The 12,375-nt window shown below is 43.7% G+C and overlaps 1 protein-coding gene across 2 annotated transcripts in view; it reads right to left on the bottom strand.

Annotated features, from left to right (window-relative positions):
• LOC102539123 (CD302 antigen) overlaps positions 1 to 11,680 on the bottom strand; it is a 105,381-nt gene extending 93,701 nt beyond the window's left edge. For both annotated transcript variants that reach the window (XM_006196201.4, XM_031678468.2), the window contains exons 1-3: positions 11,534 to 11,680; positions 5,773 to 6,144; positions 31 to 201 (exon numbers count right to left, since the gene is read on the bottom strand). In XM_006196201.4, coding sequence (XP_006196263.2) covers positions 31 to 201; positions 5,773 to 6,144; positions 11,534 to 11,627 — 637 coding nt within the window. In that variant the 5' untranslated portion in view covers positions 11,628 to 11,680. The remainder of the gene's footprint in view (positions 1 to 30; positions 202 to 5,772; positions 6,145 to 11,533) is intronic.
• Between the last annotated feature and the right edge of the window lie 695 nt (positions 11,681 to 12,375).

A 12,375-nucleotide genomic window follows, 5' to 3' on the forward strand; every position in this document is an offset into this window, starting at 1 on the left:
CACATGTAAAGTTTACCAGCCCATACATACCTGGTTGTAAGCAGATGCCCCACTTTTGATCATACTCATAATTTAAGGTGGTTGCACACCATGGCCCACTGTGATCTCCACCACGAACGCACTCATGATGCCAGGTCCCATTCACTAAGAATGGAAATTCACAAGGTCTCCCATAGGAGTTCCCACCTCTAGTATAGATCTCTGTGTGTTGGGGAGAAAGTAGAAAACAGAAGAGTCAAAAACTGGTTAATCAGCTTTAGTTTAATTTCTAAAACTGTTTTGAAAGATGTTTTCACTGATGAGAATATAGTATCTGGATAAGCTGCACAGTGTGGCATGGATGCTGACTGCCCAGGTCTGGACTTGAGTGCTGGTCCCCCCACTGATCAATAGTGCAGCAGTGGGCAAGTTCTCCATCCATGATCAGTCTCAGTTTCTGTATTTGCAAATTAGGAATAATAGTATCTGGCTCATGGGGTTGCTCATGATGCTCAATGAGATAATCCATGTAAAGCTTTCTTGTGGTGTGAAGTGGGACTAAAAGATCCTGGCTTTATCAAGTAAGGATAACTTGACTACCATGGTGGCACAGTACTTCACCAGAAAAGTGCCCCACCTGAGATCAAACATACACTCTGTTTTATTTAGTAAGAGTTAGGCCAGAAAAAATATTATGGAAACACTGAAGTTGAGTGTGGACTTTGGAACCAACTATGGCAATGGAGATGGACAAATAGCTGTGTTGTTTACAGACTGGTGGTAGAATTGAGGCTGTGGGTTTTGAGAAAGTGGGAAGAAGGGCTGCTGGGTCTCTGAGTGGATTCTGGAAAACAGCTAGGGCATGGAAATACAGGTTATGAAAGAAGAACCAGCTTTAGCTGGGCAGTCATGGGACCAGCTGGTGGCCACCAAGGTAGCAGAAGTAACTTTTCTTTCTATCAAATTTCCCTGGTACACAGAGAGAAACTAAAAAATTATTCCTATCTCAAATATGCCTGGAAATGCTAGAGGCAGTGCTAAATATTTATATTGATAACAGTTCTCTTGGAGAGGTGTTTTATAGGACAGCTGACCCCATTAACTATTTCAGTAACCTTCTTCCATATCCTTAATTTGTTTAAAATGATGGTTTTACCAGATCAAATGGCTAATAGGTAAAGCATAGTAATCAGATCTCCTCACTTTTACCAGGCTATTAGGGTCCCTCAAAAATGTCCCATAGATTTGCTTAAAAGCCTGCTTAAGAGAATTTGATTCCACATCCTTTATTATTCTCAAAGGTTCACTTAAGTGTGAGACTTAACAGTTTAGAAGTACTAAGCAGCAGTACAGCAAAGGCGGAATAAATCTAGATGCCTTTATTTGCAAACAATCTTTTAAGGATATTGGTTTTGTTTTCCTCTGACGTACAAGTGGTTTTCAACAGGGTATTTTTGTTAAAGAGTAATATGACCTTATATTTTATAAGCATCTCGCTTACTGCCTACATTTTATATTTAACCATACTCCCAACAGCTCATTACCCAATTTCTCTTCCCCTATTACAATACTTAAAAGGAGAGTCCCTGAGCACAATGACTATTACTTGCAGAAACAACAGGATTTTTTTTTTTTTTTGGTAAACCTTGTGATTCAGGATATAAAGTGGTTTCACTTGCTCTTTACCATCAGCCAATTAGTGGGGCAAGCATTACACTTGTTTGTGAAATCCCCATTTTTGCAGAGTTGTTAAATGAAACACCCCGTCATGTAAGGACAACTTGTGACATCAACGGCTGCCTTCTCAGTTGTCAAGTTACATTTCATAGCCCAAAGCGGGGCTTCAATTAAAAAGCTCTCCTGTTCACAGTATGCTTTGAAGAGTGATAAGCATCTAACGACCGCCACAGCAGCAGCAGATACATTATGTTATTCACTGAGTTTTACTCTTACATATTCTTCCCTGCTACCGGACCTCGTAAGTCCCATGGGTCTCCCTGGAGAGACAGGCTTTCCTGTGAAGACTCTTTTCTGAATGTATCCATTTATGGCGTTGGCAGCCTTAAAACAACAGCTTATTCTGCAATAGGCGCAACTTTTGTGAGATGAGACCCTTACATGGAAAACTAACATTATTTTCTTCGGTAACACAGGACAAAATAGTGTCAATGGTTAAAGAGTTTGGCAGGCTTCTAAGAGCTGCTCAGACTTCAGTTCCACAGCCACCCCTCCACTGAAAGTCCATTTCCTCTGCATGATTCACCAAATATTCAAAACCTGAAGACTGCTAGTGAGGTCCAGATATCTTAGTGATAGAAATGCATATTTGGATGCTAGTTAAGGGCACTTTATTCATAACATTTATACAACTAAAATTTTCTCTGAGAGGAGCATGACTCACACAGGATGGGGGTTTGGGAGAGAAGCAACCCAGGACATGATGACAAATAAATGTTCTTATGTTAGAAGTGAAAAAAAATTATATAGCAAAAGCTAAGGGGAAATAAAGACGCTGTGTTTGGGGAGTACAATCCTGGTTTTGAGCCTTAGCTTCGCTGTAACAAGCTGGGCTACCTTGAACTTCGCTTTGTTGGACTCAGGTATCTTACCTGTCTTATCTCTATACAATTAGACAAGAAGGAGGGGGCAGGGACCAATATGAGGAGTCTGAGAGAGCAGCCCCAGAGAAAGTTCCTAACTTAAGACAGCAGTGTCTAACCCAAGAACAGGAAGGGATTATATAAATTTAAAAGGGTAAAATTGCCAGGACTTAATATTTGATTAAATTCGAATGGTGGGAGAGGAAAGCAGAAAACTCCACGGTGACCTGAAGATTCCTGACATATGCAACTTGGATGGTGCCTGTCGCCTGGAGAGGAATGGGTGAGAGGCAATTTGGTCTCTGTGCAAATCAAAACTTGAGGTATGTGTTGACAAGTCAGAACGACATGTGTCTTTCCTTAGAAATTTCGGAATTTCTTATTTGGAAATTAAGTGTTCCAAATGCTTTATTTGGTAAGGTCAAGAAACATTTTATACCTGTGGGCTCCTGCTGGTGGGCACTGTTCAACTTTCTCTGGGTGATGCCTTAGGTGGGTTCCTAACCTTTTTTGGGCCACTGATCATGTTGGCAGCTGTGTGAAGCACAGGAGCCCACTTCTCAGAAGAATATTATAGATGCATAAAATAAAACACATAGGATTACAAAGAAAACCAAGTTATTTTGAAATGAAGGCATTTTGGGGACTGAGGAATTTAATTACAACTATGTCCCTCAAAAGAATTAGGGGCAGGATACAGAAAGAGCCCTGCCAGGAAAATTATCCTTGCTGATCCCCGAGAAAATACAAGGAAGCAAGTCAAATCCAGTTCAAGAGACATTCTGTGTGGTTCCATGTTTTCTCTTAGCTGCCAACTTAGAGAAAGGCTTTTCTAGCACAAAATTTAAGTTTGCCATTAAGTAGTATTGAGAAGGCGACTGCTTTTTAAGGTTAGGAGGAAGCTGGCTCACAGAAACAGACTTGTTCAGCTACTTAAGGGTTGAGGACTGAAGAAAAGGAAAATCCCATCTCTGGTTCTCTAATATTTCCCCATAACAGCAGAACCTGCCATCTCAGAAGCTGCTGCATCTTCCCTAGGAAACAGGAAGAAGTTCCCCCAGGAGAAAAACCTGTGCAGATAGCAAGAAGGATGGGAGGCTTAAGAGATGAGGAAAATCTTTGTAAAACTGTGTAAATGACAGAAAAGAGCACAGATGAGATAATAGTTAAGACTTAGATAAGACAATTAAAAATATACATATACTCAACATTTGATGCAATGTAGAGCAACATAATGAAAAACGATTTGCTTGGGTGAGAGCTAATTATATTTAGAGTTTAAAAAATAAGTCTACTCTTTCTTTTTAAACTCAGACATTTGTTGTAACTGAGTCTTTAGACTCAGAACAAAGTTCATAATCAGCTCCCCCAAAGGCAACGCAGTTCCCAACTTATGACAGTTTGATGATTTTTTTGACTTTATGATGGTGTGAAAGCGATACTCATTCAGTGGCAACTGTACTTTGAATTTTGATCTTTTCCTGGGCCAGAGACACATGGTGTGATCCTCTCTCATGATGCTGGGCAACAGCAGCCCCAGCTCCCAGGCAGCCATGTGATTAAGAGGGTGAACCACCGATACGCTTACAAGCCTTCTGTACCCAATTACTCTTTCACTTTCAGTATTCAATAAATTACATGAAATATTCAATACTTTATTATAAAACATGTTAGTGTTAGATAATTTTTCCCAACTGTAGGCTGATGTAAGTGTTCTGAGCACATTTAAAGTCAGCTAGGCTCAGCTATGATGTTCGTTATGGATGTATTAAATGCATTTTTGACTTACAGTATTTTTAATTTACGATGGGTTTATTGGGGCATTACCCCATTGTAAGTCGAGGAAGATCTGTATTCACATAATTATTTTTGGAAGCAAGTAAGGAAAAAGTCCACTCTTAAAACGCTGAATCACAAACATCAAAATGTGATAGCCACATCAAAAATAAAAATAAATAAAGCCACACAAGACTCTTAAAGTTTTTCCATTACATCCAAATCTGTAGACAAGAAAAAATACATTTCCTCTTTTTCTTTTTCTTTTTTCTTCTTCTTTTTTAACTTAGAATAGGTTCAGTGGGGGAGGGTATACCTCAGTGGTAGAGTGCATGCTTAGCATGCACAAGGTCCTGGGCTCAATCCCCAGTACCTCCACTAAAAAAATTAAATTAAAAATTAATTAAAAAATACATAAAGAAATCTAGTTATCCACCCCCTCAAAAAAAATTAAAAAAAAAAAAAGGGGAGCAGTCCCTCAGAGTGTCTGGGAGGCTGTCATCCCAGGCTCGAAGAGGTTCGAAGTCCTCAGAAATGTCCACCAAGTAAAACATAACTATCAACTTTTAGGTTGTGCATTTTATTTCAGTCAACAGTTTTGGCGACCACATGGGACCTAGAGCAGACTTCTCTCCTTCGCCTGAACTCTACGAGGATCCGGAGCCTTGGTACCAGCAGAGGCCTCTCGGGCCCATCCGACTCCTCAAAGAGCCCAGATGAGTTTAGGGTAGTTATGATGTTCCTTGATTCATCTAGTATGAAAGTACACAGGCAGTATGAACCCAGAAACTCAATAACTACAGGAGGAGAACTTAAACCCATAAGGTTGCAGCTACAAGTTGCCAGAAGACACAGCTTTGAGAATGTCAGGTGGTGTCCCAAGTTCGACGCTGTTCAGAAAACTCTAGTTTTTGGCATTACAGAAACTTGTCTGAAATCACATCTACAATGGTTACCTAGTTTTACCTTGGATATCTGAACTACAGTTATTCCATTTTGATTTTTAAATGCATTTTTCTCCTTAATGGCTTAAAAAAAAAAGAATAGATTCGGCTTTACTAGATCATTTGGCTTTTATCCTGTGTGAAGGATTTCCTGTTACTCTAATATTTCCTTTCCTCTGGAGTGCAGGAATCATAGGAAGTAGAGATGCTCAGGTATCAGAGGGATTTTAAGCCCCAGGGTGCCACATAGTGGCTATGGAACCTCTGACAAGGCACTTAACCTCCCCTAGCTTATCCTGTGAAAGTGAGTGAATAGCACCGACCTCACAGAAGTAGCTCAACGTTTCCGCACAACGCCTGGAACTGAGTGCTAGCTCACCACCCTTACCAGTGTATGGCTTTATCTGTGATCAGTGGTCCACGTTCAGTGCCACTTTTACCAAACACAGCAGCAGTCCTTCTCCAACACTCACCATGGTAAGGTTGGTCACAGAGGTTTTCCCCCGAGCCTCCTTTCATCCAGACGTCAGATGAATTTGTGCTTGCTATGGCATGTCCATCCTTCAGAGCCAACCTGAACTGGGCAGCCCCATACAGAGACTGGTGCTCACACTTCCACCACAGCATGACGTTCGAGTCACAGCTGAACATTCTCAAGGAATCTGTGGATTTGGTGATATCAAGGCCGAGGCACTTCTGGGACTGCAAATGGAAGAGCCGATGCTGGGACACCCATTTCCAAAACATGTCCTTGGTTTGGTCACAGTCCACGGCTACTATCCAGTTGTTCAGTGGCTTGATGCACTTGCCTGTGTTTCCATTGACGATGGTGAATGAATCATTACCTGAGACAAGACAGGTAGTCAGAGAAGACATCTTAGGATTCTGAATTATGTGGTCGATGTACCTTGGCCCCTGCTTGCTAAGGAGAGTCTGAGCATGACTGAACTGTTTCCGCTCCCCAAGCTGTATAACTGCACTGCACTGCACAAGGTCAGAGGACAGTGACAGCCAGAGAGGCAGTTCAGTGTGGGGTAAGAGCATGTGCTTTGGAGCCAGTCTGCCTGGGTTTACAGTCTGCTTCCACTACTTACTGGCCATGTGTGATCAGGGCAAGTTATTTACCTGTGGGGCCTCAGTTTCCTCCTTTGTAAAACTGTACTTTGTATGGTAGATGTGAGGATAAAATGTGCTCATACGTACTACTGCCATTCAATGAAATATCTCCCCTCCCCCCTTATTTAATGAGATGAAGAAGCTCCTCAATTTCGACAGGTGGCCTATAGTCAATGAAAAACATCCTGAGCCTATTCAGGACACAGTTCTGCCTTGCTTACTTACACTTTAGCTACCATGGCAGGGTAAATTATTATATGACATTAATGTGTCTCAGAGGAGATGGGGGAGAAGTAAAAGAGTGGCGTAAAGAGATGAGAGGAAATGGAGGTCTGGGCTCTGAGGGCAGCTCCACTGACCCATCTCCAGGAAGGTGACGGGAGGCTCTGGGGAAAGGCTCTGGGGACTGACTGTCTGGATTACCTATGGCGGCCAAACCTGAGCTTCAGGAATCCCCTGAGCTATGGATTCAAGGCCCAGTAGGTTCGGACAACAGAAAACTCAGAAGTAGCCAGTTGGAACTGAGGGAAAAGGGAGGAATGTCCCTGAATATCCCCTTGGCAGTTTTGCATGACCAGGAGAAGTAATGACAGAAACTGAAGTTCTGTTAACCTGGTGGAACGTGGACCTCAGAACAAAATTTAACTGGGTTTTATGCAAATAAAGTAATGCACTGTTTCTTGCACACACGAGTTCGTGGATCAAGATTCACGCCTGTTATTGTAAACTACAATTGAACAATTTGGTCAGTGCTTCTACAAGGAAACATTTTTTGAAGTTATAGCACAGAACCTCACATTGAGGAGCATAAAGTGAAACGGTTTAGACAGACGTAAGCAGTCTTTGTCAATGAACCAAAGGGTTCAGCAGAAGGAGCTGCAAAAATTTTACTTCCCTAAAGACACTTTCATTTTGATGCTGGCTTCACATTCAGTAGTTTTACTAACACTAAACACCTTTTCTAACAATAATTCACAGGCTTGAGGAGTTAAAAATTTTCATACTAAGGACTTGAGGGGAAATTCCACCATGTAAATAACAACTATAAAATTAAGTCCAATTCCAGTTTGAAATTAGGGCAAAATTTTTGTTTTTAATAGCAGTAGCAGCACCGAAAGAAACAACAGAAAGAACAGCAACAAAATCCTTTAAAACTTTAAGTTATTTCTGATTTCAAATCTGTATTTTAAAATACTGCCTAGGGTTATCGCCTGGTATGTTTGGATAGCAGCTTCCACCTCTCATCTTCTTTGACATCACTCTATCATTCTCTACTTTATGAACACAGTTCAGGAAGATGGTTAACAAAAAGGGAAACTATACTATCTTAGAAGATTACCACTCACACTTTCTCTAATGTCCTTCTCCCACCTATCCAATAGCCACTCAGACCTTGTGGTACCTCTTCCCCAAACTATTCCCTCTCCCCTCTCCAAAGTAAATCTTGTGTTCCAAGGTATCAGGAATTACTGCAGAGAAAAAGAAGTCTACTTCTGCAGGAGAGTGGGCGGTGGCCATCTTTGCTGGAACCTTCCCCATTCCTGCCCTGTAATCTCTCTGCTCTCTTTCCTGGGCACTTTGCTCTGTGCCCTTTAACCCTAAGCAGATAAACTGGGCAAGCAGCAGTGTTGCCTACCTTTGCGGTTTGGAGAGCTAGATCTTCCAACTTGCCTTTGCAGAATCCAGTGGATTAGCTACAGCCCTTAGAACAGTGGAAAGAGCAGTGGAATAAGGTGTGAGTGGACCTAGACTGAAGACCTACCTCTGCGACTGGTTAGCTGGGAGTCCTTGGGGATGTCACTTAATCTCTCCAGGGTCTTCTTATGTTTTTTTGGGGGGGGATTAGGTTTATTTATTTTTAATGGAGGTACTGGGGATTGAACCCAGGACCTCATGCATGCCAAGCACTCTACCACCTAGCTATACACAGGCCTACCTCCCAGGGTCTTCTAATCTCCAAATTTCAGATGAAAGCAGTGGAGTATGATATTTAAGTCTCTTCCAGTACTGACATCCTATGCTTCCAAAAGTGCTCAGTCTCCCTAGCCTTGCAGGCTTTACTAGTCTCTGCTAAGTTCACCGCATATTGTTCTTGAACAGATGTCCACAACTTTGTCATGTCATGCTAACGCTAGGAGCACTTTAGGTCATTCAAATCCCATTTGTATTGGGCACGTGCACCTAGGTGACAGTGCTGTTTTATAAATACTCTTTGGAGGAAAAAATCTTACCCATTCCCATTTAGTATATGTTTAACTTCAAGGACACCTGTAGACTTAACAAGCTTATCGGACCTCTGAAAGACTACAGGAGAGGTGTGGAGTAGCTATGCTGAGGAGGAGACGCCAAACTTCTCACCTAACTGCAGACATCTATGATTGTAGATACTTGCCTCATTCTAAATTTGTCTTTCAACCAAGTATATAATATCGATGCTTAATACTTATAGTGGTCACTTAGCAAAGACATTAATTATTGATATGATTTAAGGAAACTTGTTATTAACTTTCATACATAACGTACATGCAAGCATTCATACCTAATATACAACCTAGGGAGTCTTGTAGTCTCATGATGTTTCCCCATATCTTTCTTTACCCTTAGCAGAAGCTTTTCAGTCTGCCCCAGTCTTGTGACCTATTTGGATGGTAGTTTGAAGAGTGGGAAGATGGACTGAAAAAGTGTGAAAGTAATTTCTTATTTAGAAAATCTGTTAAATAAGGATATATAAAATATGTCAGGAATGTATTACATTTTGAAATGGTGACTGTAGAGCAATTTATCAAACAGATTCTTTATTGGTAGTCATATAACGCATCTTGTTCACTTTACAGCCTTATGCTGGTCTTAAATGGAATTCTAATGTTTACCTCCAAATACAATATTGGGACAAGTCTAAAAGGCAGAGGTTGATGAAAAGAAGCCTCATCACTCTTAGCACAACTTTCTTTGGGTTTCATTTTATAGAAACATTCTACTGGTGTTTGAGAGGAAATGGCTACTTAGCATTATCATAATTGAAAATGAATTTTTAGACCATCACAGGAAAAGGATCTCTTATTGTCTGATTGTTAAGTAACTCCTGTGCTACAAGCCCTAAACCAAAGAGCTTGGCACATTCCAAAGAGAAGCTAGACATTAACATTTTGTAATCACAGACAAGGGGAGAGGAGATGGCTTGGGAAGGCAAGAAGAATAAATATTGAAGCTTTTTTAGTTTCAGGGGAACTGCCACAGCCCACACTGTCAAACATTTTGCAGAGATGCTACCATGTGTGCAGGGTATACAGTAGGAGAGAATCAGAAGTCTGGATTTGCCAGTTCAAAAACAGGTCCTGAAGTGACAGCTGGGTCCACAGCAGTGTAGTAGGAGTCATAAAGTCCTGGTGTTCAGACTAGATGATGTGGGCTGGTGAGAACCTCAGGGGTCCCTGAAGGATTAGTTTACTTCAAGCTGTTAGCTCTCCAAGGAGGCAAAGAAGTAAACTAACCAACTGGCATTTCCCCAAGGACACAAAGGTACTCCTCCAGCATCTGAGCAACTGAGACCACCTGCACAAACCTAGCCACATAGATGTGATGTAGGGCACGCCATCACCAGCACTGTGAAGCTGACACACTGCCAAACAAGCTACCCAAATGGCTGGGGTTTCAAAATTCCAGCGCTTCCCTTAATAGGGCCACCAGTCTGGTCTGAGGATGTGTGTAAGCTGACCAGAGCAGTTTCTAAGGGTGAGGAAGGATGCAGGAAAACAAATAGCTATGAGGACCTAATGGCATTAAGCTGGTGCTCTTTACTTTGGGTATGAGAAAGGCCAGGCATTGCAGAGATTGCAAAAATTAAGGACATCTTGAGTTCTATGGGGGAGAAACAACAAGTAAGACTAAAGTAAATGTAGATGGAAGCCAAGAGTTTAGTGATTGAATGACTAGTGTGTTTGGCTATAGTTAGTTGCTGCAGTGATAATTTTCTCCCCTGATTTATGGGGCAAGCAGAATAGAATTCTCATAGCAAGAAAAGGCTGGTAGTTTCCAACATGGAAAATAGAAGAATGCAGAGTGTGAATCACAACAGGCTCAACTAAAAGGTTCTTGATGTAGATGAGGTGATGCTGCTCATACTCTGAATGAGGTGTAAATCAGACAGTAACTTAGTCTAGCTGCAAAGAAAGTAAATGCCACAAGCAAACTAAAGTTTTTCAAAAAACTCCCTTGACCATCTTTTACTTCCTCATTCTCTCAAGATAACAGAAGTGGTAAGTGGGGACGGCTCATTGACTGCTTGTTAAGCATCCAGACGAAGGAATAAAGTCCTCAGCACACCTTTTGTCAAGGCAAAAAGAGAAAGTAAAAGCAAACTCCGGTTGCTGCCAAGTGGGGTGGTGGGGCAGGCTCTACCCAGAGAATCAGCCGATGGTGTCTGTTCCTGGTACTGCTTCTGAAGTCAGAGGCTGGAGGTCTCCCGGCAAGCGACCCGAGATCCACCAAGGGACCTTTGGCGTTTTGAGGGTCGTTTGGAGCCGATAAGCCAATTAGAAGAAAGGGTCGCTACTCCAGGCTTTGGGGGAGGGCATCATAAGAGAGTCATGATCATGGTCACTATAGGATACATGGCTTTTTGACGTGCACCATGGACGCAGTGAAGTTGGGGAACCGTTACTCTTTCTTGGCGCTGTGGGTGGAAAGCGCCTCTCCACGGTGAGGGGCCAAGGTAACCAAGGGGAGAAGTTGGGGCGAGATGGGAAGGATGGAGAGTGGGGGGTGGGTGTTGAGAAGCCCTATCCTCTAGGGAAGCAAGATTTTAGAGGAGAGAGGACGAAGAAAGCAGGAGACTCGTCCAGTAAAGGCTGGGTGCTTCCTCTATAGTGGGCTACTTGCCCTCAGCACGAAAAAGCCCTGCCCTCCCACATCCCACCCCGCCCTCCTCCCGGACCCCCCATGGCAGTGGAGCGCCTTCTCCCCAGACCTCCTTTCGGGTCACTTGTCCCTCTCCAGCCCCGAGCAAAGCAGAGGTGACGTGACCCTGAAGCGCAGTCCTAACCCGAACCAAGGAAAGTCGGCCGACCTGGCGGCGTCGAGGTCCCCAGCCGGCCGGCGGGCGGACGCGTCTGCGGTTACCTGCGCGGCCAGAGGGCTCCACCAGCCCGAAGCACGGGAGGAGCAGCACAAGGAGCTTCGCCGCACGGCGAGGGGTCGCCCAGCGCATCCTCATCCTGAGCGGGCCCAAGCAAGCAGCTCAGCCGGTCCTCAGGGGCACGCGTCACCTACCCCTCCTAATAAGCCCAGCCAACCAAGCCTGCGCCTTTGCTCCGGGCCTCCAGGAGCCCCGGCTCCGCCCCCGCCGCCCTCGGCCAATCAGATCAGCAGATCTTCCGTCCCGGGGCGGGGCAGGCGGGGAAGCGGGTGGGGGATACCAGGCGGGAAGACGACGCGCGAGGAACTCTGCGCACCTGTGGTGGGTGGCCCCGTGAGGAGGCGGGCGGTCGCGCGAGCCCGAGAGCAGAGCGCGGCGCAGACTAGCGCGCCTGGGGGTCCTAGGCCCCGCCATTTCTTCAGTAAAATTGAGTAGACGCGGTCCTTTTTGGGATTTGGCACCGCCCTGGTGGGTTTAGGACCTTGCTCTCTGCCTGACGCACCTTCCTTTTGCACCGTCGGTCTGGAAGGGCACCCACGTCCCCTTGTACTCCAAAGAGGGAAGTGTGCACCCATCCTGTTGCGGCTGCGGTCGAGCCGAAGAATTCTGTCGTCCTTGGCAACGTCTTGCACATTTTGGTAGTGCAAACAAAGGTGAGGTAATGGCACAATGAAGTTCTTCGACTCGCAGTTGTTAAAGAATTAAAAGCAAGAGCTATTCGAGTGGCCCTGTAATACTTCCAAGGCTGATTTAGGCTTTTTAAGCATTTGGCCTTTGCAAGTAAGCTTTTTTTTTCCCTTAATAATTAAACAACAACAACAACAAC

Source organism: Vicugna pacos, chromosome 5 (assembly GCF_048564905.1).
Source record: "Vicugna pacos chromosome 5, VicPac4, whole genome shotgun sequence".
NCBI classification, from domain to species: Eukaryota; Metazoa; Chordata; class Mammalia; order Artiodactyla; family Camelidae; genus Vicugna; species Vicugna pacos.